Source organism: Schistocerca piceifrons, chromosome 4, assembly GCF_021461385.2.
Source record: "Schistocerca piceifrons isolate TAMUIC-IGC-003096 chromosome 4, iqSchPice1.1, whole genome shotgun sequence".
NCBI classification, from domain to species: Eukaryota; Metazoa; Arthropoda; class Insecta; order Orthoptera; family Acrididae; genus Schistocerca; species Schistocerca piceifrons.
In genome coordinates, this window is record NC_060141.1 from 81,854,292 (window position 1) to 81,882,078 (window position 27,787).

Genomic DNA, 27,787 nt, shown 5'->3' on the forward strand with positions numbered 1-27,787 from the left:
ATCTCCCTTCTACTTAAATTTAAACGTCCTAGCCTTATTTATTCGCCTACTTAATCTATCTTGCTTCCTTAATTTCTAAGACAAAAACCAGAAAATCATGAATTTCAACTAAAATTTTAATTTGTGAGATCCAGAGTACTGTTTCTACTGAATTATTATGCAAAAGGAATCCAAACAAAAATTTTTAAGTTTCTAGCTCTATTCTATTGCGCCAATGATTTTTACAGAAAAACGTCCAAATTTCGAAAATGGTTAAAGTTATTGAACTGATATTCAACACATATTGATTTAGCATTACTCCTGACAGTCTAGAAACGTTTCAGGTTATTTACTTGATTTTTAAAGTATTGCGCAACATTTATGACGTCAGAGCTAGTTACAGCGGACTAGGCTGGCACACAATGGAAAGACTGATGTGAATTTTATACGGCGTGAGTAGGCTGCTTCCCTACAAGTCTGGTACAGGTCATCTCATGCCAGACAAGTAGACATTGCTCTCAACGAAACCTGCAGGTTGATCACCGGTTGCTTAAGACCTATCCCAGCTGATAAGCTCTACTGCCTGGCTGGAATAGCGCCACCATGGATACGCAGAACAGTGGCTGCCAACAAGGAGAGACTGAAAGTGGAACAGGACAGTGCCCATCCACTGCACGGACATAATCCACCACAGCAACGGCTGAGATCGCGAAAGAGCTTCCTGAGAACATCCGAGAAGCTCACCATTTCACCAGAGAAGGCAAGGCTGGAGTTATGGAAGAAGTCGACGCCTCACCTGCTGACGCCAGAAGCTGAAGAACTACCACGTGGACACAACGAGAGCTGGCTGGTGTGGAAAGCTTTAAACAGATTACGATCAGGAGTTGGACGATCCAGAGACAACCTGAAGAGATCGGGCTTCATTACAGAAGATACATCCTGTGATTGTGGACAAGAACAAACCACAAGCCACATGCTCCAGTGTCTTTTGTGTCCTACATCCTGCACGAAGATTGATCTCCTGCAAGCCACTCCAAGCGCCTTCGAGGTTGCAAAGTACTGGGCACATGTAATATGAATACAATTTGTGTATATATATGTACATATTTATTGATTTGTATGGCCACTGCAAATTTGTATGTTTCTGATTCGAGAATAATAAAAAAGCAATAGAACCGGAGGTATGAGGACCGGAAAATCCCGGTTTTATGCGAGGCGTTCTGGAACATATTGGCAGGCGTCCTGTGGCATGCGTACTGATTAATAATGACTGAACCACTGGAGCGTACTGATCATTAAGTGTAAAATGAAAACTGACTACTTCAGTAATTGACGAGACGCGAGATCGACAGGTCTCTGCGCGCTCTTTGCTTCCGCAGCCGCAGTTCTGGAGAAAGTTCGTTGCCAGGAGGAGCACATGTCCTGCGCCGAACTCTCTTAGCAGGCGACACACCGAGAAGCGGGAGCGGCACCTGCTTGCTTGGAGGTAAGAGTCTACGAGAGCCAGTTGCCGCTATGGCGTACCGAGTAAGGCGTTCACTGCCGAGTGCTCTGTCCGGGTGCAACGAATGGGCTTAACCGAGCCGATCAGCACGTGATTCAACGGACAGAATCAGCCTTCCATCTCGAGCATCCGATCCGGGAAGTTTTCCCTCTGGTGCGACCGGTGCTCCGGCACTCGGAAGACATCAGCCCAACTGCTGCCCGCTTACCGATGCGTGGCCAGGGGATCGTGCGGCCAGCAGCTCGCGGAGAGGGGGACCGATGGCTGCGCGACAGCGCCCACTACACCTGGGCGAATCTACTATAGTCTGTCTGTAAACTCAAGAGCGAGTAGCGCATTTGGTGGGGGAAGTGGCCTATCCCGGAAGAACGCTGTCACTGGCCCACAGGGGCACCCAAAATCTGTTGCCCGCTAACTGTCTAGCGGCGTAGACCGGCGTGCAGTGAGATACGTCGTTTTTGTTCGTGGGATCTTAGTTGCTAGTGTCAGTCAGTTTGTTTATTCACTAATATACTCCATATGGATAATCGCAAGGGATCACCAATTTAGTATTGGAGGGCAGCGTGGAGGGTAAAAATCGTAGAGGGAGACCAAGAGATGAATACACTAAGCAGATTCAGAAGGATGTAGGTTGCAGTAGGTACTGGGAGATGAAAAACTTGCACAGGATAGAGTAGCATGGAGAGCTGCATCAAACCAGTCTCAGGACTGAAGACCACAACAACAACAACAACAACAACAATGGATAATCGCCCTGCATTGCAAGAAAATGTGCAGAATACGAAGAAGAGGAGGTATTTGGGGAGTAACGAGCGTTCGATGGTCCCTAATTTTATTACAGCATGTATTAAAGAGGCGTCCCAAAAAATAAAAAATAAATGGTTCAAATGGCTCTGAGCACTGTGGGACTTAACATTTATGGTCATCAATCCCCTAGAACTTAGAACTACTTAAACCTAACTAATCTAAGGACATCACACACATCCATGCCCGAGGCAGGATTCAAACCTGCGACCGTAGCGGTCACGCGGCTCCACGTCCCAAAAAGAACTGTTGGCTAATATAACCAGTCCCAATCAAAGGGCTGCAATTTATGCAAACGTCAGCCTCGCCACAATAGGACTCATATGGAAGGAACGCGAAAATAAGCCGTATGGTTTACTGGAAGAGCCACGAAGGAAAATTAATAATTTTGGGAGGAAGCCCACCGTTATAGACAATTTCAAAATCACACAAAACCTTTGATGCTTGTGGAACACTAAATCTCTATCTCGATCAATATTCACCTGATTCTAAGACATATTGCTTAAAACATGTGCGCAATAGCTGTTCTAAACACTGCTGAAATTTCCTTCGAAACATATACACCGATTCTGGACTTCTAAGCAAAATGCTTGACATACGAGGTGCGTTCATATATTAATTTTTATTTTTTAGTGAGAAGTTTATATGTTAATCTACAGCAATGTTATTCTCTTCAAAATATTTCCCATTACGTACTAAACACATACGCCAGTGCTGTTTTCAAATTCCCGAAACACTTTAGGAACTGTTTCTTCAGGATAGTTTATAGGTCTCTTAACCATGCATTTTTAATCTCATCAATGCTTGTAAAACCGCTGTCCTTTAAGGCCTGCTTTGAAATGTTTATACCACTTGTATGCTCTTGGTTCACTCATAACGGGCTCACCAAAAGCAATATTTAACATTTCTAAAAATTTCGTACACTTTCCATTCTTATAACAAAATTTAATACAGATTCTCTCTAATCTATTTTTATAGAAAACACATGTAACCTGTTTGACAGCTGACAACAGGGTAAATACCTAATATTCATAACATTGTACACATACTTTTGAGACAAGTTCACGAAGACAGTGACGAAAAAAGTAGTGCAAATCGAACTAATACAACACACAACATTAGAAATTTCTGCTTACTTTTTCAACACTTTTCGTGTTGCAAGAATTGTAAAGTTTCAATGCAGTCTTTCAAGGAAAACTTCTACCTTTTAGTAGAAACATAAAGTAAGAACAAGCCTTAAATTCTACAGATTGATTGCATTATATGGGGTTCGCTTTGCGAATAGCAATAAAGGAACATACATTCACATGAACAGGCATTCGGTTCTATGTTTGTAGCAGAATCCTGACCTCCGTTCTTATGTTAATATTATTTTCTCTATAATTGTTTCGGATGAAGCTTTCGTTTTTTGTATTCCTTGTGGTCTTAATGTATTTGTCTAAAAATAAACCGAGCCGAGACGTATCTGTACACGGCGTCGCCACAGATTTAAAGCGCGCGCCGTGGCAGGGCCGGTACTACGTTGTGAAACAGCCTATAGAAGCGCCTTGTAACGTAGCTGGGTTGACAGAGTGGGGACTCGCTCGCTCGCTCTTCAATTTATTGACAGACTATACCTTCGGCATCCTCCTGACAAAGGACTATGCTGGATGAGAGTGTCTTGGATTGCTTAAATTGTGATTGTGCTCTTGTGCTGTGGCAGTGTGTCGGCCATAAGGGAATCACTGTTACCTAGATGAACGGTCCTGTGTGTGATTATCGCCTATTTGAGCTCTGTTTGATGTATTATTGCCCCTGCCACCTTTAAGATGTAGTTCCCAATCACGTTTGTCCAAGTCTCTAAATTCGAAAAGTTATAAGAGGAACAGTTTCCCCACTGCGTCACAGCTCAGTCTCTTGCTCTGCATACTTATCAATGTATTTTATTATTGTTAGTATTGTGAAAAGAACAAATTGCTACTCGCCATATAGCGGAGATGTTGAGTTGCAGATAGTCGTAACAAAAAGAATGTCAACCGAGTAAGCTTCCGGCCAAAAAGGTGTGCATCGGAATTAGCCAACACACACACACACACACCTTGGCACCCAGAGGCTGTGGTCATGTGTATGTGAGTTGCGATTGTGTGTGTGTGTGTGTGTGTGTGTGTGTGTGTGTGTGTGTATGTGTGTGTGTATGTGTGTGTGTGTACGCTATGACATCAAAGTGTCCAGACACCCCCCAAAACATACGTTTCCCATATTAGGTGCATTGTGCTGCCACCTACTGCCAGGTAGTCCATATCAGCAACCTCAGTAATTATTAGACATCGTGGGAGAGCAGGATGGGGCGCTCCGCTTATCTCACGGACTTCGAACGTGGTCAGGTGATTGGTGTCACTTGTGTCATACGTATGAACGCGAGATTTCCACACTCCTAAACATCCTGAGGACCACTGTTTCCGATGTGATACTGAAATGTAAACGTGGAGGGACATGTATGGCACGAAAGCGTACAGGTCGACCTCGTCTGTTGACTGACAGAGACCGCCGACAGTTAAAGAGGATTGTAATGTGTAATAGGCAGACGTCTATCCAGACCATCACACAGGAATTCCAAACTGCATCAGGATCCACTGCAAGTACTATGACAGTTAGGTGGGAGGTGAGAAAACCTGGATTTCACGGTCGAGCGACTGCTCATAAGCCATACATCACGACGGTAAATGCCAAACGACGCCTCGCTTCGCGTAAGGAGCGTAAACATTGCACGATTGAACAGTGGTAAAACGTTGGGATCCAGCACGGCGTTCGGTATTACCCTCCTGAACTCACCGCTTCCATATTCTGCTAACAGTCATTGGATCTCGACCAACGCGAGCAGCAACGTCGCGATACGATAAACCGCAATCATGATTGGCTACAATCCGACCTTTACCAAAGTCGGAAACGTGATGATACGCATTTCTCCTCCTTACACGAGGCATCAGAACAACGTTTCACCAGGCTACGCCGGTCAACTGCTGTTTGTGTATGAGAAATCGGTTGGAAACTTTCCTCATGTCAGCACGTTGTAGGTGTCGCCACCGGCGCCAACCTTGTGTGAATGCTCTGAGAAGCTAATCATTAGCATTTCACAGCATCTTCTTCCTGTCGGTTAAATTTCGCGTCTGTAGCACGTCATCTTCGTGGAGTAGCAATTCTAACGGCCAGTGTAGTATTTTCAAGCATATTACGAGGGTAATCCCAAAAGTAAGGTCTCCTATTTTTTTATAACTACAGAACTCTGTTTGTGTGGCAGTTGGTCACACTGTTATGCAGAGTACTTCACGCGCTGTGTGTAAACCCTGGGTGGTCTCTGCACGTTGGTTCCTGACGTTTTCCGAAGCACTGCTCACAGTATTTTAACGGAAACACTGAACTACCGGAAGGTGTGCATTTCTTCACGGCCTTGCAGCCGAACAGGACAACTTTCTGGACTCAGTTGTCACGGGTGACGAAACCTGGGCACACCACTCAACAACGGAAAGCGATTCAGCTCCGACGACGAGGTGAAAGATGAGGTTCATAACCTTCTGAACAGCATGGCGGCGAGCTGGTATGACATGGGCATACAAAAACTGCCACAGAGTCTACAAAAAAACATCGACAGAAATGGTGATTATCTCGAAAAAAAGCTAAATGTTCAAGCTGTAAACTAATGTAAACCATTGTAGAAATGACAGGTCTATGTACTTATAAAAAAAATAGGAGACCTTACTTTTGGGATTACCCTCGTACTATGTTTCGTTTCCAGGTGTTCTTCTTTTGTTTTTCAGACTAGAAACACTATTTGCAGCCAAATGTCGTGAGGTTAAATTACCGTTTGGTGTTACGTACGATTTCCAATGTTGCTAGTCCATGTGTGTGGTACTGGAGATACGTTTACTATGTCCCCCATCCTCCAGACGACCGAATTATGGCGTTTTTCCACCCACAGTTATTACAACACTTCACTTGCTCTTCTCATTGCGTGTTGAACGTGTGTGTCTTTACAGTGTATAGTAATGCCAACTGTCACTGTGTGTTTGTCATTAGTCAAATTAACAATTACCAAATCACATGTACAACACAAAGGAAAGACGAAAGATTGTTGAGGAAGACAAAATGAGGATTGAGGCTGCAGGTTCCCCACTTTTCTGTCAGAGTGTTTTGAAGAGGAACGTATTCGCCTTTTCTGCGCTCCTACAGAACGGAAATCAAGGATGCAGTCTGTCTGCTCCATCCTTCAAACTATACATCGTATTGAGCAGTCACGGAAAAGTTTAAGAGTGGGATTAAAATTTAGATTGAAAGGCTATAAATTAAAAGATTTACTGATGACATTGCTATCCTCAGTGAAGGTAATGACCTGGTGAATGGAACGAAAAGTGTGATAAGCACAGAATATGGACTGAGAGTAAACTAAAGAGAAACAAAAGGAATGAGGAGTATCAGAAGCAAGATTAACGATAAATTGCATAATTAGGGATTATGTAGTAAATGCAGTGAAGGAATTCGTCTACCTCAGAAACAGGAAATCGTATGGTGGGTAAAGCGATAATCAAATGCGGTATAGGTGGAGTTGGTGGTGTAGGTTCTTGTAGGGGTCAGGATCAGAGGTTCATCAAAGGCCGCTACCTTTCCTGGGGATTATTTGATAAAGCGGGAGGTCGGGCTTGTATTTGCGAATTGCTCTGGGAAACGTCTGCGGATTTATGAAACTGGTACCGCGTCTGGAGGTGTAGACGTTCTAACAACCCTACCACAACAAAGGTCAAAATTTAATAATGATTGTGGTGTTGCTCACGCTGCTAAATACTGCGTTTTCGGGCAACAACAAAGTTATTATGTGGCAGGTGTCATTAGAGCACAGTTAATAAAGTCATTTCATGTAATAATGAATAAACTAGGCACTCATCTTTTCGTGTATCCCACGCTGGTCTCGTTGTAAAATCATGGCTCAATCGTCGAAAATCTAGGTGGTGATGATTCCAAGCTCGGATGCAAAGAGGCCTAGGTTTTATTCTGCTATATTCAAAAGTTTTATAGATGTGCTTCACAAACCATTCTTGAGATTACACTTTTACAGGACAATGGTGACGTAAAAAAATAATCAGCACTCCGAATTTAAGTTACACTTCTTTTTTATTACTTTTGTTGCAGTATCACGTAACACACAAAACGTCACTTCACAATACAAAACATACTTGAAAACATCTTCCTCACATTTTATAAGCTAACTGCAATATGCGTCTTTTCAAAATGAATTCCAAGACTTGACTTTTTTAAGGTCCGACTCTCTAACTAACTAAGTCTCTAATAATCGCTTACGCGCCCAAAAATCAGAGCTGCAAGTACGTCAAAGATCATAGTGACAAAACAAAGAATACACATAAGAATAATATCATGGCAACATAAACATATCGGTGTATCAAAGTACCTCTAAATGGCTCTGAGCACTATGGGACTTAACGTCTAAGGTCATCAGTCTCCTAGAACTTAGAACTACTTAAACCTAACTAACCTAAGGACATCACACACATCCATGCCCGAGGCAGGATTCGAATCTGCGACCGTAGCAGTCGCGCGGTTCCGGACCGAGCGCCTAGAACCGCTAGACCACCGCGGCCGGCTCAAAGTACCTCTACATTAATGAAATCAAATCTGAATGTTGTCTCAGAAACATGTTAACTTCTTTACAGAAACACAGTAGAATATTGCTGGTATCGAGAGGTTCAGGTGAGCTGCCGTAATGGTTACGTAATTCCAGTACCATTACAACGTTCTGAGAGAGGTTCTGCCAGAGTCGTAGGTAGGTAAATGTATGGGGTTTGTGACACTGCAGCCATTAAGTTAAATATATGGAATGGGCTTCGCGGTTGGATCGGGCATGTGGGCTGTTCAATGATTTTCTGGGAGTCGTGAACTTTAAAAGAGTTTCAAATAGTACTTCATGTTGCTCGAAGTCGTGTATGTAGACTTTTATTTGTTACTGCCCAATAGTTGCACGTGTTCGAACACTTTGACCAACGCTGCAGTATACGACAGTTTATAAGTGATATTGGAGTGTAGAAAAAACTTATATTCTTCTATGTGATTTAACAGTTGAACCCGCCCATACATTGTGTTACATATAGTTGGAGACAGTCAGAGTTCGTGAGGGTTCGTGTTAATTCCCGGATGTTGCGCCCATATAATCAGCATCATCTTTTTTAGTTTTCTTCAGTACTTTGTTGGTGACTTTATCTGATTTCTCATTTTATGAGTTAAGGTTTATTAAGCAGTGGTCCAGCAGTGATTTGGGATCTTACCTAGAAAGTAGAATGGCAGGATTCTCGCACCCCTGGTGCCATATGAGGCTAATGGCGGTGGAGCTGTAGGTGCAGGTGACGCCGTAGGCGATGCCGTCGGAGGAGCCGATTCTACTGGTGGTGGCAGAGCTGAAAATGGAAACACTGTTGTAAAGACGAAGAGGGAAGGGAGGTTGTTGAAATTTCACCTGTGTGTGTGTGTGTGTGTGTGTGTGTGTGTGTGTGTGTGTGTGTGCGCGCGCGCGCGTGCGCGATGGAGAGCCGACGATTACATTCTCGAGAATCTGCAGCACAGCGATTCTTGGTCAGAGGCATAGGAACTCAACATTTTTACGCTTGAGATCCACTACATGCAATTCAGTCCATTTAGAGGTCTACCGAGTTAAAAATTAGTGAAGGTTTAAGCGCAAAACAACACTGTAAGCAAAACTAGCTACTTTAATTACACAAAAATCAGAAAAGGTCATTTTGTCTCTATCAACAGCTGTAATCCTACAATTTCATTTTCAAGATATTACACATGTGAAAAAATTAAAATTTACACCACCATGAATGGTGAAAAAAGTTTAGTGACATTACACATACAATGCCACTTTTACAATGTTAGAGTAGTTTTTACACTCACTAATTTCTTCAATCAATTTTGACTTTAATGAAATGGCATTTTGAAATTGAATTACATTCTTTTCACGCTTAGTCTCAGTACAAGAGAAAAGAGCACTAATTTTACTTCAAATATCTACCACATTCCTTAGTTGGAAAAGCTGAGCCGTGAAAGCTACAACAGGTTCAATTGCCTTGAAATCTGAAAATCAGTTTTCAAACTCTGTTTTCTTTGCAGCTTCTTGATCCAATGATGTTTGCTTAACTGACGGCTCCGAAAGTATTGGAGAAAAGCGTTACACATTTAATTTCTATAGCTGTACTCTGCAAGGGTCAGGCAAGTCCCCGCGAAAATCCTGAACTCTCCGCGCTCACGTCAACAACCGTTCACAATGTGGCAATTTACAGTTCGCTAGCAGTAACCTCACCACGCAGGAGAGACTGTTGCTCGGCTCCAGCGTTAAGAACGGTGAAAAGCAGATGGAGAGGAAAGAGGCGGACACAGTCTTGTCAATCTTACCGCCTACAAATACCGTGTGAAAATTCTGATCGTCAAGGAACTGGTATTTTGCAAGAACAGCTCATTTAAACAGGTTTCGGACAAAGGTTTTGAAAGATCGACTCAGAAAGCCATGGTAACTGACGACCGGTCGATCGCGATCGACGGGTTGAGCATCGCTGGTCTAAGGCAACAGTGAGGGTCTCCTCGAGGGTAGCGGTGTGAGCAACAATCCGACGTGGCTTCGGCGATGACAGATGAGGTAGCGGCTACGACAACTTCCTGCGGTGACCGACCACGCCCACCTCCACCTCCCTCACCCTCCCCCCCTCCCCCCCCCCCTCCAGTGAACCATCGACCACGCCGAGGTGGGGTAGTTTCAACGATATGGATCGTTGTATCCACAACGGAGAAGTTTCTGTGCAAAGGGCAGATTAAAATGTGATTACTGAAGAGGAGCATCAGCCTTCGTAGTAGTTGCAGGTACAGCAATCTGGATGATAACACTTCGTAACAGCAGCAGACACTTTCTTGCTGCACTGTTGCTGCGAAGGGCAGAAACCAAAAGGAAACTTTTTTTGTGTGTGTCATCAGACTTCTGACTGATGCAGCCCACCACGAACTCTTCCCCTGAGTCAACCTCTTCACCTTGGAGTAGCACTTACAATTTACGACCTGAATTGTTTGATATTTCTAACAAGTCACGGCTGCAAAATACTAAAACGAATTCCTTACAGACGAATGATAAAACTGGTAGAAGCCCACCTCGGCGAAGATCAGTTTGGATTCCGGAGAGGCGTTGGGACACGTGAGGCAATACTGACCCTACGACTTACCGTATAAAATAGATTAATGGAAGGCATTCTGGCATTTGTAGACTTAGAGAAAAATTTTGGCAATCTTGACTGGAATACTCTCTTTCAAATTCTGAAGGTGTCAGGGGTAAAATACAGAGAGCGAAAGGCTATTAACAATTTGTACAGGAAACAGATAGCAGTTATAAGAGTTGAGAGGCATGAAAGGGAAGCAGTGGTTGGAAAGGGAGTGAGACAGGGTAGTAACCTATCCCCAATGTTATTCAATCTGTATATTGAGCAAGCAATAAAGAAAACAAAAGCAAAACATGGAGTAGGAATTAAAATCCACAGACAAGAAATAAAAACTTTGAGGATTGCTAATGACATTGTAATTCTGTCAGAGACATCAAAGGATCCTGAAGAGCAGTTGAACGGAATGGACAGTGTCTTGAAATGGGGATATAAGATGAACATCAACAAAACCAAAACGAGGATAATGAAATGTAGTGAAATTAATTCAGGAAAGGCTGAGGGAATTTGATTAGGAAATCAGGGGCTTAAAACAGTAAATGAGTTTTGCTATTTGGGGAGCATGTAACACAATAATTAATATTGTAAATATTTTGTACTGATTAATTCTGCTCGTTGCCAAGTACGTAATTTTCACTATGTAGTGTCTTTGACCTATTGTAATGAAGTGTAAAGTAGTGTAAAATGTTTTCTCTTTACTATTAAAATTCTTTGTATTAATTGGAGGAAAATGTTAGATAAGTATGTGGCTTTTGTGTTGACATGTTAATGTATTTAAATATTAAGATTTTTTAAAAGACGTTTGTTTACAACTATGTACAAACTGGTTCATACCTAGGGACTTGCATTGTATAAAATGAAAAGCAAGAGTACTTCCATTCTGGAACGGAAGTGAGTTGGCGCGCTAGGAAGAAGTGGACGTGGCGCTCAGTCTGGGCCCCAAGTGAGAGAGCACAGTCAGTCGGCAGCTAGCTACTGGACAGTCTGGCCTGGTCTGAGCAGCAAGTGAGTGAACAGTGCAAGTGCCGAGTGAGGCACCCAGTACCTGGACTAATATGGAAAGGGATGTGTGTACGACTCTAAAATGGTGCTTTATTATTGGAAAAGGCTCTAAAGTTGGTAATTTCGTTGCTAAGAAGAAAGTAATAGAGCAAATTACATCCAGAGGAAAGACCAGGTAGCCACCATGTACTCGCCACCAATATTGCGCCATCACTTCAACATAATCTAAGAGGTCAGCTTTATGTCAAAGCATGAACCAGTACATTTAAGTGTTGTTTAATGTGCAATAATAAGGCAAATTACGTTAAACTGTGTATACAACCCTAGAATTTGTTCGTCTCATCATACCTCTTAGGATCCACTCCACATAATTACTAACATCCGAGTATCCTGTATATGAAAAACGATTAAAAATAAGTGATTGTTGGTGTTGCTTAATTCTGAATACAACAAGATATATAGAAATACTGTGGGATTTATTGAAATCAAGGGAGGTAGTTAGTATTGCATTTATGAAAAACTCCATGATGTTTGATTTGTTTCAATTAAAAGTATTTGTGCTTCAAAGATTAACTGCATTTAATTCTGTCAGTAAAAATTACTAGTTGTGCTAATGACAAATCCAAAGCACATTATTTTAAGGTTAGTTACAGTAAAATGCATTTAAAGTCATACTTAAGAACCTGTATAAAAGATCACCGACATAAACTGTTTAAAAAGTCCTACAAGGTAAGTGAAGTTTGTGGAAGTGTAATCCCTAAATTTGCATCTTACAAATCGTCTCAGAAAAATGTGTTTAATTTGCTTTAGTGTAAAGGTCAGTTGAGAATCCCCACTTTAGTGTTGCTTAATATGAAGAAATATTCTTGAACAATGAATTTACTTATTTCATTATGAAGTAATTCTAGAGTTTTGTGTGCTTTGTGTAATAAAAATTGGAAATAGAGTTTGAGGGCACCCACCTAAGTCTTAGCCTATGAAAGATAAAGTAACTGTAATTGCTTTTATTTTAAAAAAAAAAAAGAAGTAAGATTGCTTCATAACGAGTGTAAAAATCCTATTGCAAGTGACTTATAATTATCTTTGTGCTATATGAAAAGTAACTATTGAAACAAGACTATGTCCATGTCCAACTTTGGTTTAGTAGTGTCTTTCACAACATTTGATGATGAGATAACTTATATGTGCAAAGTATTACTGCTGAAAAGAGATAAAGTGTCAATTGTTCCTGTGGGAGCTTCCACATACTATTTATAACTGCAGGTATCCATTGTATCACTTATCTGATTATAGCAGAGCTCCATCGCACTTCTATGGTGATACAAATAATGGTAGCTTTCCTTTACCAAAATCCAATACAGAATTTTTAAAAGTAATGTTCATATTACTATGCCTAATTAGGCTGGCGACTGTATTTTATTTCATTTAAGTAAACTTGGTTACTTATGATATTTTCCGAATTTTAATCTTTAGGTTTCTGGTTTCTACTGTTATATTAAATTCAGGTTCGATAATCCAAACCCATTAGGCAGCGATAATACGCATTATACCGGTATAACAAACAGCGCAGTGTAGTGTAGTGTTGTACTTGGCTTTTCCCGCTACAGTACTATCTGTTGGGCAGTAAGTGTTATATTTGGCGCCACGGGACAGGACATCATTTAATTTTACTGTTAGAGACTGTAATAATCGTAAATATTACATGAAAAACAAAAGTAAAACAAGAACAAAACGTTCAGTGGCACGAAACTGTAACACAAAAGAAGAAATAAATAACAGAAGTTACCTAAGTTTGAAAGTTAAGGATACAAAAATATAACAATAACTAAGATGGATGGAAAACGGGGAATAGAAAAAGACGAGTGGGATGGGAGCATGAAAAATGAGCCATACAGTTGAAGATAGTGGATATGCAAACGAGTCAACAGATATGTTTGATTCACCAAAGATCAAAAGGGAAGTAACTGAGCCACAAGAAGTAGCATTTGAATATGAAGGTGCAGCAGAGTCGGAAAGCGAAAAGTCACCAAATATGACAGGTTTGTTAGAAATATTGTCTGGACAGATAGCAGTACAGGGTCAACAAATACTTTTCTTACTTAGGTAGAGTCCTGCTTGCGGAAGTTATCATCTTGTGCTCTTGATTAGTTAATTCACTAGTTTCCTGGAAAATTTCAACTTGGATTCCATATGTACTACTGTCTGTTTTCATATGGAACGGTTCACTCAAAACTGGGTGAAGAAATATATTCCTTCTAACTAATGCAATTTTTAATTCTTCAAAATCCTTTGACATTCATTTGTCCAGATATATGTACTGCATTTATTAAGTAAACCATTTAAATGTGGGCTATTAAACGTTTGCCCCTTCGTAAATTTGTGGTAAAAACCGCAAAGACCTAAAAATGCTTTCAATTGTTTTCGGTTCTTATGTGGTGGACATTTTTCTATAGTTTTCAATTTTCCTGGGTCCTTTCCAATCGGAGACGTAGTTATGATATGTCCTAAAAACTTTATTTCTTGTTTAACGAATTCCCATTTCTTCAACTTCAAAGTCATCCCTCCTGCTGAAACTCTGTACAACCTCTGGTTTAGTCAGTTTATTCAGGTCCCATTTCCTTAAATTCCCACCTTTTTGCAGTTTCTTCAGTTTTAATCTACAGTTCATAACCTACAGACCGTGGTCAGAGTCCACATCTGCCCCTGGAAATGTCTTACAATTTAAAATCTGGTCCCTAAATCTCTGTTGTACCGTTATATAATTTATCTGATACTTTCTAGTATCTCCAGGCTTCTTCCATGTATACAGCCTTCTTTAATGATTCTTGAACCAAGTATTAGCTATGATTAACTTATGCTCTGTGCAAAATTCTACCAGGTGGCTTCCTCTTTCATTTCTTACCCTCAATCCATATTCACCTACTACGTTTCCTTCTCACCCTTTCCCTACTATCGAATTCCAGTCACCAATGACTATTAATTTTCCGTCTCCCTTCACTATCTGAATAATTTCTTTTATCTCATCATACATTTCACCGATTTCTTCGTCATCTGCAGAGCTAGTTGGCATATAAACTTGTACTACTGTAGTAGGTGTGGGATTCGTGTCTATCTTGGCCACCATAATGCGTTCACTATGCTGTTTGTAGTAGCTTAGCCGCACTCCTAGTTTTTTATTCATTATTAAACCTACTCCCACATTACCCCTATTTGATTTTGTATTTATAACTCTGTATTCACCTGAACAAAAGTCTTGTTCCTCCTGCCACCGAACTTCACTAATTCCTACTATATCTAACTTTAACCTATCCATTTCCCTTTTTAAATTTTCTAACTATCTGCCTGATTAAGGGATCTGACATTCCATGCTCCGATCTGTAGAATGCCAGTTTTCTTTCTCCTGATAACGACGTCCTCTTGAGTAGTCCCCGCCTGAAGATCAGAATGGGGGACTATTTTACCTCTAGAATATTGTACCCAACAGGACGCCATCATCATTTAACCACCCAGTAAGGCTGCATGCCCTCGGGAAAAATTACAGCTGTAGTTTCCCCTTGCTTTCAGCCGTTCGCAGTACCAGCACAGCAAGGCCGTTTTGGTTAGTGTTACAAGGCCAGATCATCCAGACTGTTGCCCCTGCAACTACTGAAAAGGCTTTTTGGAGCCTATCAACAATGTCGTTTCTTTCATAGGGCAGAGTTTACCTTCTGCTACGTAATACTGAGATAAACAGCTTTTTCTTCATGCGGGTTTTAACACAGGTGGCTACAGTGAGTCACCCATGTTTTTAGTTGGGTTTCTCCAGGCCTTTGTAAGCCATCTCCGGCCTTGTTCCTGTACAAAGGCTTTCTGAAGGGTCGTCATTAAAAGCAGCGACAAGGGCTGCTTTTGCTGCCGGTGGTGTGCGCAGCTGTTCTAGCATTTTATTGTGTCCGCTAGATGCCCCACTGTGAAAGGTTCAGCCTACATGGGACGGACGTTGCCGTAGTTAATTCTTATTTCCTCAGAACTGCGTCTCGTACTTAAGGTCTGGGAAATTACTTCCCTCCAGTTACTAGTGTGAGTGTTAGTGGTTTATATTCAAGAAATGCCAGCTTGTTTATTCGCTTTGTCTGTCAATTATACGTACATTTTCACGTCACTAGGTCATGTGACACATCGAGTTCACCGGAATTGTTTCAGGAATTTAGTGTAAGGTGTGTTACTTGTTTGAAACCTTACACACTCTCGTTGCAGCAGCCTAATTCTCGGCTCTGCCTGCCGCAGTTGAGGAACAGCTGTTGCTTTCCTACTATTAAAGTAGTTGCTTCATGTATGCAAGCATATATGATAACTATGGTGGGATACACAGCAGTGGTTAGGGGAAGTTGACGTATCTTCTTTAGAGGAAAAATGCAAAGAGGCATATTTCATTCAACTGTTATGTGCATGATTTGCATAAACGAACTTTGAGACAGCTGTACCGTGATTGGTACAGGGAAGCTGTGACTCCATGAGAACCTCATAACTCGTACTGATATGTTTGAGGCGATGACTGACATTAATTTGGCCGTCCAATGTTGTTTTAATAGGTCTCAGACAAGACAACAGATAATATACAAATGGGAGAATACACGTCGAAAGACACTTCACGATTGTATGATGCAACAGGATCTCCATGGCAACTTTTTTTTTCCTTTTAGATGAAATATGAATGCACAGGTTACACTCTGAATCAGTGCCAAAGAAGTGACAGAATAAAATTTTATTAAACATCAACAGTGGCAATGACTTTTACTGTAAACTCAGCACATACTATTTTATAGGGAAACTTACTTGATCCTCTTTTGCAGATGAATTAAATACAGAAGAACTTGCATCAAGCCTTATAATCTTTCTGCATGCGCAGTAGGTAGGCCTATAAAGTTTTCCCTTTTCGTATAAAAAAGGATGTTATTTGTGATGTTAGATGAATGCTGGTGAACAAAAGGATGTTATTTGTGATGTTAGATGGATGCTGGTACATTGTGGTACAAAACTAGAAGCTAATAATGGACTTCATACGCTTTTATAGATGACGAACTTTGGAATAGCGTAATATCTTGTGGAACATACCCAGCTGGAAAGTAAACTTTTCTAAATGACCAATGAATCAGCAGAACTCAGTTCCTCGATCAAATGTGATAAATATCACATTATCTCTGCAGAAAATCATTTGTCGTTCCCGTCACCAAAACTTTGTGAGCAGCAGCGAAAAATAAAGGTTGATTCGTATTGTTCTGTGATGAAATCAACAAAACCAAAACAAAGTAATGGAATGCACTCGATTTAAATCAAGTGATGCAGATAAAATTAGATTAGGAAATGAGACCTACAAGCACTGAATGAGTCTTGCTGTTTGATCAGTAAAGTAACTGACGTCGGTCAGAGCAGACAGGATATCAAATGCAAAGTGGCAATAATAAGCAAAGCATTTCTGAAAAAGAGAAATTTTTCAATATGTATCATAAACTTAAAAGTTACTTAAATATTTTCTGGATAGAGTATATCCTTGTATTTTCTATGAATATATTTCTGGGGCAGTTATGAGGGAAAGTGCTTTAATAACAGAGATTTCAAAAATTTCAAAAGGCAAAAGCTGATGCATCAGAATTCTTAAAAATACTTTGAGATAAATAATTGAAAAGCTTAATTATCAAAAAGTGCTTGGGTCAATTTTGATCTCTGTAGTGACTAATTAGCAACCTCTTATAAGCTACGTACAAGAATTTTGTCATTCCTTTTACGAGATTTTAACTACTGCAGCAAGTCAGAAGGGACTCTCAAAACTAATTAAAGGTATAAACAGTGGTTTAATGAAGTTAGAGTGACTAAATATTTATGATAAACGTTGGGAGCTAATCGTTACGCTACACAGCAGTTAAACAATATCACTAAAAGCCAGAATTGCGCTAATTCGACACTACAGCCTCCCTTTCTCTCAAGGTCAGGCACCGATCCTGCGAAGTTTAATCTACTCAGTCTGGCGTAAAACTGCCAATTAAATTTTTCCCCGAGCAAGGATAAAAACTTCGAGTGAGATTTCGTCCCACTCCGATACATACAATCAAGACTGTATGCTGAGAAGTGTATAACGAAAGAAGACAGCTTCTTAACGTTGTAATACAGCATTTAATGGGGGTGGGGTACCTCATTGTAGTCAGTCAGTGCTTTATATTCATTATGGACAGAACGAAATATTGTATATTTGAGCCGCAGCTGTTGCGATTAGACTAATTTCTCTTTAAATACTCTTAGGGAGTTTCAGGCTATGAGGGCCAGTGATTGTAATTTTCTTTGGAGAATATAAGGGGACATTATTCAAAATTGATGCCTATGAACCTTTTCTTGTATCTCAATATCGGGTGTGGTATTATTTAGTCGTTCACTGTTGACTAGCACCAACCCTATAACTCCTGCTAAGTAGTAGTTTTAAATGTTGGTCGATGTACACGTGATTATGGGCTATCGTACTGTCTACTACCACCAGATGGTGTTGCTGCTTCCCATGGGCAGCGCATTGCAGCAGCTATTGTGCCGGATTGTGAGTGCACTGGTGGACATCGATAAGACAACAAGGAAACAGACATTCATGTGCAACGGCGGACAGTGTGGTTCCACTGTAGGGAAGATGTGACTGCCTCAGACATCCATAACAGGATAGTAGGGTAGGGAAACATTACCAAGTCGCAGGTCAATGTTTCGTTGGGTATCAGAATTCAGAGACTGGAGGGGCTGTACTTCAAATGCAAAAGCACTGGATGTCCACCAGTCGCATGCAAATCAAACAACGCCCAGCGTGTCAGTTACCTAATATGGAGCCTAGGTGAATCACCTTTGATGAACCAGAGATGGCAACAAATCTATCACGGGAACCCTCCATATCATCATCTGCGTTGATCTGAAGATGAAGAAGGTGTGTGCACAGTAATTACCCAATTCCCTCACCACTGTGCAGCAACAGAAGCGTGTGGAGATATGCTATATACTGCACATCCAGTTGAGTTCCTTGAGCATCTGGTCAGTGTGGACGAGTCACGGTTCCTCCCTGTTCGCCAGATCTGGCTCCTAGTGTCTATGCCCTTTTTGAAGTAGTAAAAGAAGTCATGTGGGGTAAGAAGTTCACCATCAATAACGATTTTCCTGCAGTTGTCCACTAGTGGCGCCAGGATACCCCCAAGGAATGGTTTGCTACACATAAACGGAAGATGACAGAACGATGGCAAAAGTGTATGGATATTGATGGGGAGTACCTGCCACTTACGTATTCTTTTGTTCAGCAAATAGCTCCTGTGAACACGAAAGAAATTGTTGTGCCACTCATTTCTGAAAGCCCCAGGTACAAATGGTTCAGATGGCTCTGAGCACTATGGGACTTCACTTCTGAGATCATCAGTCCCCTAGAACTTAGAACTACTTAAACCTAACTAACCTAAGGACATCACACACATCCATGCCTGAGGCAGGATTCGAACCTGCGACCATAGCGGTCGCGCGGTTCCAGACTGAAGCGCCTAGAACCGCTCGGCCACTCCGGCCGGCCCCAGGTACAAGTCATGCATATTACTCGGTCGACTTCCCCACTTCGATGATGCAAGTAGCAACCCTCTGCCGCTAGAGGGTCTGGATAGTAATGTGTACCATGGTGATGTGTAACGTACCTAGGTCGGTGCATGAGAAACAGTGTGGTGTAATCGAATTACCAACAGCAGAAAACGTCAACACATGGAGCACCCACTCCTTCAGCACAACAATGACAGACCACACACGTGTGTTGGAACATGTGCAACAATCCAGTTTGTTGCCATACCGCCCCAATTTGGTCCCATCCAATTTTCATTTGTTTCCAAAACTTAAAGAACACCAACGTGGACTTCTCTGTGATAGTGCTGCAGCAGTGCATGAAGAAGCGAGATTGTGGGTCCGTCAACAAAGGCGAACATTCTACAGCGATGATATTAACAAATTGGTCTCTCGTTGGGACAAATGTGTTCGTCGTCAGGGTAACTATGTTGAAAAATAAATATGAAATATGTATACATGAAGAATAAAGATATAGAATGTTAATAATGAACTGTGGAGCCTCTCTGGATATCGACCCTTGCACTCTATTCTGATCTTTGGTCGTCAGTTGCGACACGAGCGTGAGGTGGCGCACTCGAGCCTTATTCTGTATCGTTCATACAGGTTGACCTCGGTAGTGACGTCATTTTCGGTTCGTTAGCCGAAGTTGCGACCCTGTCATCTTATGAGGCCTGTTACCGATTGGTCTGCCCACCGACATTTCGACAGCTGTACCGAGAGGTGGTCAGGCTTCAGTATGGCCACTAGCTCGGTTTGGTGTGATTTGTTTACAGCTAGAATTTGTCATTTTAGAAATACTAGTTTCAAATTTAGTAATGATGTTTTACTGAAGAATCACCAGGATGCATCCAAGAGGAAAGTGAGTTTATAATAGACTGTTTTCCTTTGTTAGAAATATAGTTTGTATTGTTGTTACTGTGAATGAAAATGCCTCTGAGCACTATGCGACTTAACTTCTGAGGTCATCAGTCGCGTAGAACTTAGAAGTAATTAAACCTAACTAACCTAAGGATATCACACACATGCATGCCCCAGGCGGGATTCGAACCTGCGACCGTAGCGGTCGCCTGGTTCCAGACTGTAGAGCCTAGAACCGCACGGCCACTCCGGTCGGCTCCTGTGAATGATTGTAACATGAAAAAAAAAAAAGAAAATTCGGTCCATAGCCTCGCGAAACATCTGTTATGTTTATGTAATTAATAGTTTAAACATCATTAAATTTCAAGACATCAGCTCTGTTTACATATAGTGAATGAATGTTAGCTGAAATTAGTAGTGCATTTGCGCACTTTTTTCTTGCAGATGGTTTAGTTATTAATTATTTTGACGCTTTTACAACTTTTAAGTAATAATAAAAAGGAATTTTGTGAAGCCTGACAGTAGAAACCTTCCAAAATTTCATGCATTTACGACTTACGTCCACGGCATTCTGCAACGAAGTCACCTTGTTATCCTCTCCATTAAACTCGGCAGAAATAGAGCATACGCTGCATATTGTTTGTCGTGGCCAAGCAGTAGTCTGCCTTCGTCGGTAGTGCGGTTGGGACGGGCCTGTTTACGTTCTCGCCGCGGTGCGCGCTTTCGAGGTGTTTACGTGCTACAGTGGCTTTCGCACGAGTGAATGTCTGTGGAAGTAAATGGCCAATTCATATCGGAAATCGACACTGAAATTCAGTTTGTCGAACGAATATGTACGTCCCAAAGGCCTTGAAATAGAAAGATTTCTTCGAAATGATATGAAGATTCCTTGTACCAATCTTGTTGGTACCCTCTCTCAACTGTGAGCATCTTGGTTTATGTGAAATTAGTAACTGATGCTGGCTGTGACGATTTTAGAGAAAACGAGAGACGGACTCAAGTTTCGACATTCGGACAGCAACATTGACCCAGTGACTGTGGGTCATGCGGTTCTCGGCCTCAGGACGCTCCTCATATTCGAATTCCTGTTCGAAGTGCTGGTGGACGGTGTACCCGTGGCTGCGCTTAGGCCCTATGGGACGATTTACGGCCACGTCGCGGAAAAGTGGGCACAATTTACCACCTACCCTGTATTGAATGCAGTACGACAGGTACACATTGAACTCAGAAAGCATGTTCTGTCCTACTTCTACGTCGGGGGATGCTGAGCGATCGTCGTAATATATGGCGGTCTGTGGCAAAGAGGGCTGTTGTAACCTGTTGTGACCGCGACCGGAACGGTCGCGGGGTGGCCGACAAAGCGCGGCGGGACCAAACGGAGAGCGGCCCACGCACAAACAAACGAACGGAAAGGACGGACACGAAACAATGACGGACGATGGAGAGAGACCTTACGGCGACAACGCGCAAGACGCAACGGAGTGACAGAGACAACCAAACGAATCCAAGACACCCACGATTAGCGAGATCAAAGTACGATAAACACGCTGTCTTGTCGAGGCGATGTGTCGAGACTCACGCAACGATTAGACTTGCTGGCAGAGTTCTTTTTTTTTTTTTTCTTTATTGAATTTCGATTCCCCCTCCGAAGGGGGCGTGCTGGCAGCAGCATAGTATGCCGCTGTTCAGCCTACAGACTTTGTTTTAAAAAGGTGAAGATAATATATAATAAAAAAACAGGCGACAAAATCGAAGACTTAAAGGGTAACATGGCGAAAAAAAAATCGTGGAACTTAAAACATAGAACAAAGGGATGATGATGCTAATAAAAATACATACGAAGCAGACAGTTTCAAATGGTTCAAATGGCTCTGAGCGCTATGGGACTCAACTACTGAGGTCATTAGTCCCCTAGAACTTAAAACTACTTAAACCTAACCAACCTAAGGACATCACACACATCCATGCCTGAGGCAGGATTCGAACCTGCGACCATAGCAGTCTTGCAGTTCCAGACTGCAGTGCCTAGAACCGCACGGCCACTTCAGCCGGCTAGCAGACAGGTAAAATAATAGACAGACAGTTAAAAAAAAAACACGGCGGCAGTCTGGTTTCTGTTCGCAAAGGACATAAAATTCACACACAGCGACAGCATGGTTTCTGTTTGAAACACGGGAAAAGATGAAACAACAGTGAACATTCACTGGAACACTGCGCTAAAATATGAGATTCCACAGCCGAGAGCATGTGGGGGGAAACTGGGCAGATGAGGGGCAGATAAAAAGGGGGGGGCAAGGTGAGGGAAAGCGAAGGGGGAGGGGGGAAAGTAGCCAATGGAGGATGAGGACCCATAAGAGGGGTGCAGGGTGCTGGACAGATGCGACAGGGAGTGGGAAGGCAAAGGGGTCAGGGTGGGAGAAGGGAGGCAGAGAGAGGTTAGGCAGGGAGAAACAGAGGATGGAAGGGGGGAGGAGTGAGCTCAGGGAAAGAATGGAAGAAAGGAGGGGGGGGTGAGGATCAGAGTTGATAGGAGGGATGAATGGAGGGAGAGAGGGCACCATCCGGGAGGGGGAGTTGATGGAAGCCACCTTGGGAAAGGAGATGAAGGGTGTAGAGATGGAGGGTAGGGGGGACACATCAATGAAGACATGGCAGGCTGGCAGAGCGAGAGGCCGACTCTTAAATACTCTATTGGGGGCGCCGCTATTGGCTGCTGGAACAACATGCTCCACTGTGGTGCCCTCACACTACACACAGGTCAGTACATGCACGCCGCCACAGCTCACAGCGCGATGATGCAGAGACCTCTAGTGGTCTTCGACGTCAATGGCATCTGGAGGGGATTCAGATTCCACGGTGCATGGCACCAGAAGGGCCACGGATTGTCCAGCTCCAACCAAGAGGTCTGATGCCTTCCAACACCCCATCATCTTTATCTCTCATGTATGTACCCGTGGCCTTAGGGGTAGCGTCTTTGATTCATAATCAAAACGTCTTTGGTCCCGGGTTCGATCCCTGCCACTGCCTAAATTTTGATAAATAATCAGCATTGGCGGCCAAAGACTTCCGGCATAAGAAGTCAGCCTCATTCTGCCAATGGCTTTGTCAAAGAGGGCAGAGGATAGAGGATGCATCTTGGAGCAGGAGCGACCGACGATGTCCAGACGGAACGACGAGGGGCAGATGAAGTCTAACACGGTCCCCCATCACGCCTAGCCGTCTCTAAAAGGATGAGGAAACCCATGGTGGTTTGGAAGTTGATGCGATGGTTGTACCGACGGCCACCGTTGTACCTGGACGTCGAGACTCAATCCCGCCATCAGACACAGAAACGCAATCTGGGAAACAGCGGCCCCCAAAGAGTCATAAGAAGCGAAACATGACCTTCACAAGTGCGTCCACGACACAGTCGCGAGATGAACTTCCGATGGCCCTCCACAGCAGTGTCCTCCAACTGGGTTAACCGTCGATCCGATCTTGTCAAACGTGCAGCCGCTGATTGTCGACTCCCTGTGCCATGTGAAGTGTCTCAGCAGCCACCACGTTACTTTGAGGAGGACTCTGAAAACCTCACCACTCACCTGATATCTTTGACCAATGATATTGTTCTCGAATGTTTGGCCGAGAATACATAGGCGACTGTTGTCCCGGCGGCACAGTAACGTTAGAACGTGTTGTGGGGTGAAGGGAAGCACTGCGTAGTTGATTTGTCTCTGTGGCTACACCTCCTCCCCCTCTTAGGAAAGTCCCATTGCCTTCAGACCACATGCAAGCTTACCAGGTAGCCTCCATCAGTCTCCACTTGATCGGCACACGTATCAAACTTCAACTGCTGCGCGATATGCTGAGGGCGGCGGACATGGATGTTGGTCTATTGCAGGAAGTTCGACTGGAGACATTCCCAGGGGTTTACCGCTTTCGTCACTCCCGCTGCTATGGGAGGCAGTGGAACGGCTGCTGTTGTGCGAGAAGGAATGAAGGTACCTGAACTGTGAATTTACTTTCAAAACCTTTTCTTAAGAATTTATTTTATTTACTAGCGATTCATCAAGAACATTAACACATTTAATCACCCTATGTGAGCGTGGAAGTCGTTGCCAGTGGGTAACTGGTGAAAACAAATCAAATTTCTTTCAACAAATGGAGAATTTATTCCTAAAAGCCTCTTTTTTTTTAAAAAAAAAAAAAAAAAAAAAAAGAGGCAGAAATAACAAATTTTTGACTGTATGAGCTTTCGGGCTGAGACGCTTGCCACTCCCATTTGACACGGCCGTAGTCACGTCCGTTCACAACAACCTCCGAAAGACTACATTGGTACAAATCTGCAACACACCAGATTACTTTAAACTAAAAAATTTTAACAACTCACACAAGCACATAAGCTATGCACCCCGTAGGAGAGATGGAAATGGCACAAAACACTAACATTAAAAGATTAACTTGCCACCGAAAGTGCAACATGATTTTTAAAAAAATTCCTACGGTGGAATGGTGGCAACTTTATGTAGTAAAATGACCATTTAAATAAAAACTCATGAAATGCAGTCTTACGTAAAATATACAAGGTTGTCCAAACATGCTCTACATTACACATATACCGCCTCTCAAGGTGATAGGCAAGATAAAAACATATTTAAGGAATTCAGCCGTTACACCTCAAGCAATAAATTCGTTAACACCGAATCTGACAAACATGACACAGGCAGCTATTAACGTACGGCAGACCGACAGACAGACAGACAGGGAGACACTAACTGCCTAACAAATGTGGACGGGAGACAGACGAGCAAGCTGGGGACGAGAGACTGACCAGGAAAACAAGTAGAATTTAACAAGTACATGAAACAACATATCACCAATCACTTAACTTCTAGCCGGCCAGAGTGGCCGAGCGGTTCTAGGCGCTACAGTCTGGAACCGCGCGACCGCTATGGTCGCAGGTTCGAATCTTGCCTCGGGCATGGATGTGTGTGCTGTCCTTAGGTTAGTTAGGTTTAAGTAGATCTAAGTTCTAGGGGATTGATGACCTTAGAAGTTAAGTCCCATAGTGCTCAGAGCCATTGAACCATCTGAACTTAACTTCGATTTCTGGCGTACACCCCGCGCAGCACCCCCAAAGCGCTCTCCAGAACCGTCCGCTGCCAGCTGCTTCAACGGACGCAGGATGGCGCTCCGATCTACCGTCTCATGGCGTCGCAGTTCGCTCCGGCCAGACCGATGTCGTGGGTTGACTCCTGTTGCTCTCGTGTCGGCCGCGAAGCCAGTACCCCTCGCTATACGGCGCGGCCCACTGGACCCACGTGGTGACCTCATATGCGCCGACGCTCAAGGCGGACAAGTCATCTTGTGTCTCAGTGCGCGACCGACCAACTGAATGATGCAACCGGCCTTAAAGGTCAATCCGAACGACAGACGTACTGGCACTCCAGACGACAGACAGACACTAACTGCCGCACAAATGCGAACGAGAGACAGACCAGCAACTGCTGACGCATGACTGACCCAGACTCACTCCCACTGACCAACTGACTAGACTCTCGCCCTAGCGAGCTCATCGCGCTCCTTAAATGCAAGTGAACAGGTTACCTTTCCCCTTTCCCACCAGAGGGAGACACCAAAGCTGTGATTGCCACAGTGGCGCCACCCCCAGAAACGGAGGGCGACTGCTTCACACAACGCTCTGCGACGCCCTCTTCAAAACAGCAATTTTTACCACGGCTCAGTATCCAATGTGATATATTTGCCATCGGCATGGGGACTGGTGTTCCATATGCAGGGGACTCGAGTTGTTAAAGTCTCCTCCCTTTCGGGACTGATAAAAGGCGAGACGTGACGGTTTTATGCGGAAGGACTTACGCCTCTCTTCTTAGGCGGCCACATCCACATCATTTTAATAGTGTGCTGTCTGACAAAGACCAAAAACCGAACTGCACTCCCTGCCCCAAACTGCGTCTCTTGGTACAACAACTGCGTCTTGCTGATACTTAGGAGATATTGCATGGTGGTCGTCCTGGCTTTATTTATGTGACCAGTAACTCAGCCAGAAGACTCGATAGCATCTAAGTCTCTTCTTTGCGATGGCGGTTCTAGCAGCAGAGCGCTGACCCAGGGCTTTCTCAGACCACAGCGCGTACATCGACACGGTGAACCTCCGGCGGCAGACGTTTTGGAGAAGCCGGGGGTTATGGAAACTGTATGCGGTGTTCCAACACGACCAAGAATGCAAGCAGCTCATAGCGATCACAGCGAGTAAGTAGCCCTCAGGTGAAAGTGGTATCCATCATGGATTCAGTGGTGGCTAGAATCTGTCAAACTGGCTTTACGACGTACACTGGTTAGTTATGGTACAAAATGATCGCTCTTGCACCAACAAACCATACACTTCTCTATTACACACTTCTCTGAGAACTTACAGCACACCCACCATTTCCTGATCGCCAGACAAAGATCTGCCGCGTCAAAGTGAAGATTCTCACCCTTACTCGCCATAGCATTGAACGAGATGCCAGAACAGGATCGGCGAAGAACCTCTGTCCCTGCACCACATTATCTCCGAACGACGACAAAGATGTCAAAAACTGGTGCACGCTCTGAATCTCTCGGATGGTAGCAGGGTGACGACCCAGGCGGACATCACCCGTGCATTCGTCGACCACTATCACCGATTATACAGGATTTTTTCTTTTTTGTTGAAATCCTATGGGACTTAACTGCTAAGGTCATCAGTCCCTAAGCTTACACTCTACTTAACCTAAATTATTCTAAAGACAAACACTCACACTCATGCCTGAGGGAGGACTCGAACCTCCGCCGGGACCAGCCGCACAGTCCATGGCTGCAGCGCCTAAGACCGCTCGGTTAATCCCGCGCCGGCGATTATACAGGGGGTGCAGCATGATGCTGCAACTCACACCCTCGCTGGCACTCTCGAAGATGCAGCGTCAGCATCCCTTTTGGAAGAGGTGATGTTTTAGACACCCTTGCCAAGGGCACAGTTAATAAATCACCAGGACGAGATGGCTTTCCACCGGAATTCTACTGGACTTTCAAGTATCTGATGGCCCCATGGTGGAAGATGACATACCAAGAATTGCTGTCATTAGCGGTCCCCATTTCACCGGCTTTCATGGAAGGTCCAAAGCAGCTGGTGGCACACAGACTGAAGATTACCACCCAATCACCATCCTCAACTGTGATTTCAAGATCTTCACAAGAATTCTGGCGATGCGTCTTAAGCGAGTATTGCACCAAGTTATCTCATATGAACAAATATCTTCAGGGGGGAACAGTAATATGCGGACAGTTCTTAGTGAGTATTGAGATGTGATCGCCCTTGTGCCGGCCTGTAGGTTGCACGGTGCCCTGGCCTCCGTGGACTTTGATCACACATTTGATAAAATGAGCCAGTCTTTCCTGGCTGTCGTTATGAATCGGATGGTCTTCCAGCTGCGTTGTCATAATTGGTCTGATCCTTTGTTAATTGCTAAAATTGCTATTGTTTGGTTCATGTGAAACGAAGTGTTACTTACTGATCTCTTTCCCGCTAACAGGTTGTTGTTAAGGGGGGAAAGACATCAAACGAGCTGACTTTGAGAAGGAGAGGTACCACAGGACATTTTAATTTGCACTGTCTATACTTTTACAAATAAATCCATAAAACTTTGTCAGCATGACCAGGAAGGATTCAGGATTCACACTCATAGCAGTGGAAGTTCAAAAATACGAAAAAATAATATTTTTTAAATGTGAAATTTCATGATTTTTTTCACTTACTGTTGGCTGCATTTGTTGCTATAGGTAC

At 43.2% G+C, this 27,787-nt stretch overlaps 1 protein-coding gene across 1 annotated transcript in view; it reads right to left on the reverse strand.

Annotated features, from left to right (window-relative positions):
• LOC124795612 (peptidoglycan-recognition protein LA-like) overlaps positions 1-27,787 on the reverse strand; it is an 85,209-nt gene that overhangs the window by 35,187 nt on the left and 22,235 nt on the right. Inside the window, exon 2 of the mRNA XM_047259683.1 lies at positions 8,596-8,724. Within this exon, the coding sequence (XP_047115639.1) occupies positions 8,596-8,724 (129 nt within the window). The remainder of the gene's footprint in view (positions 1-8,595; positions 8,725-27,787) is intronic.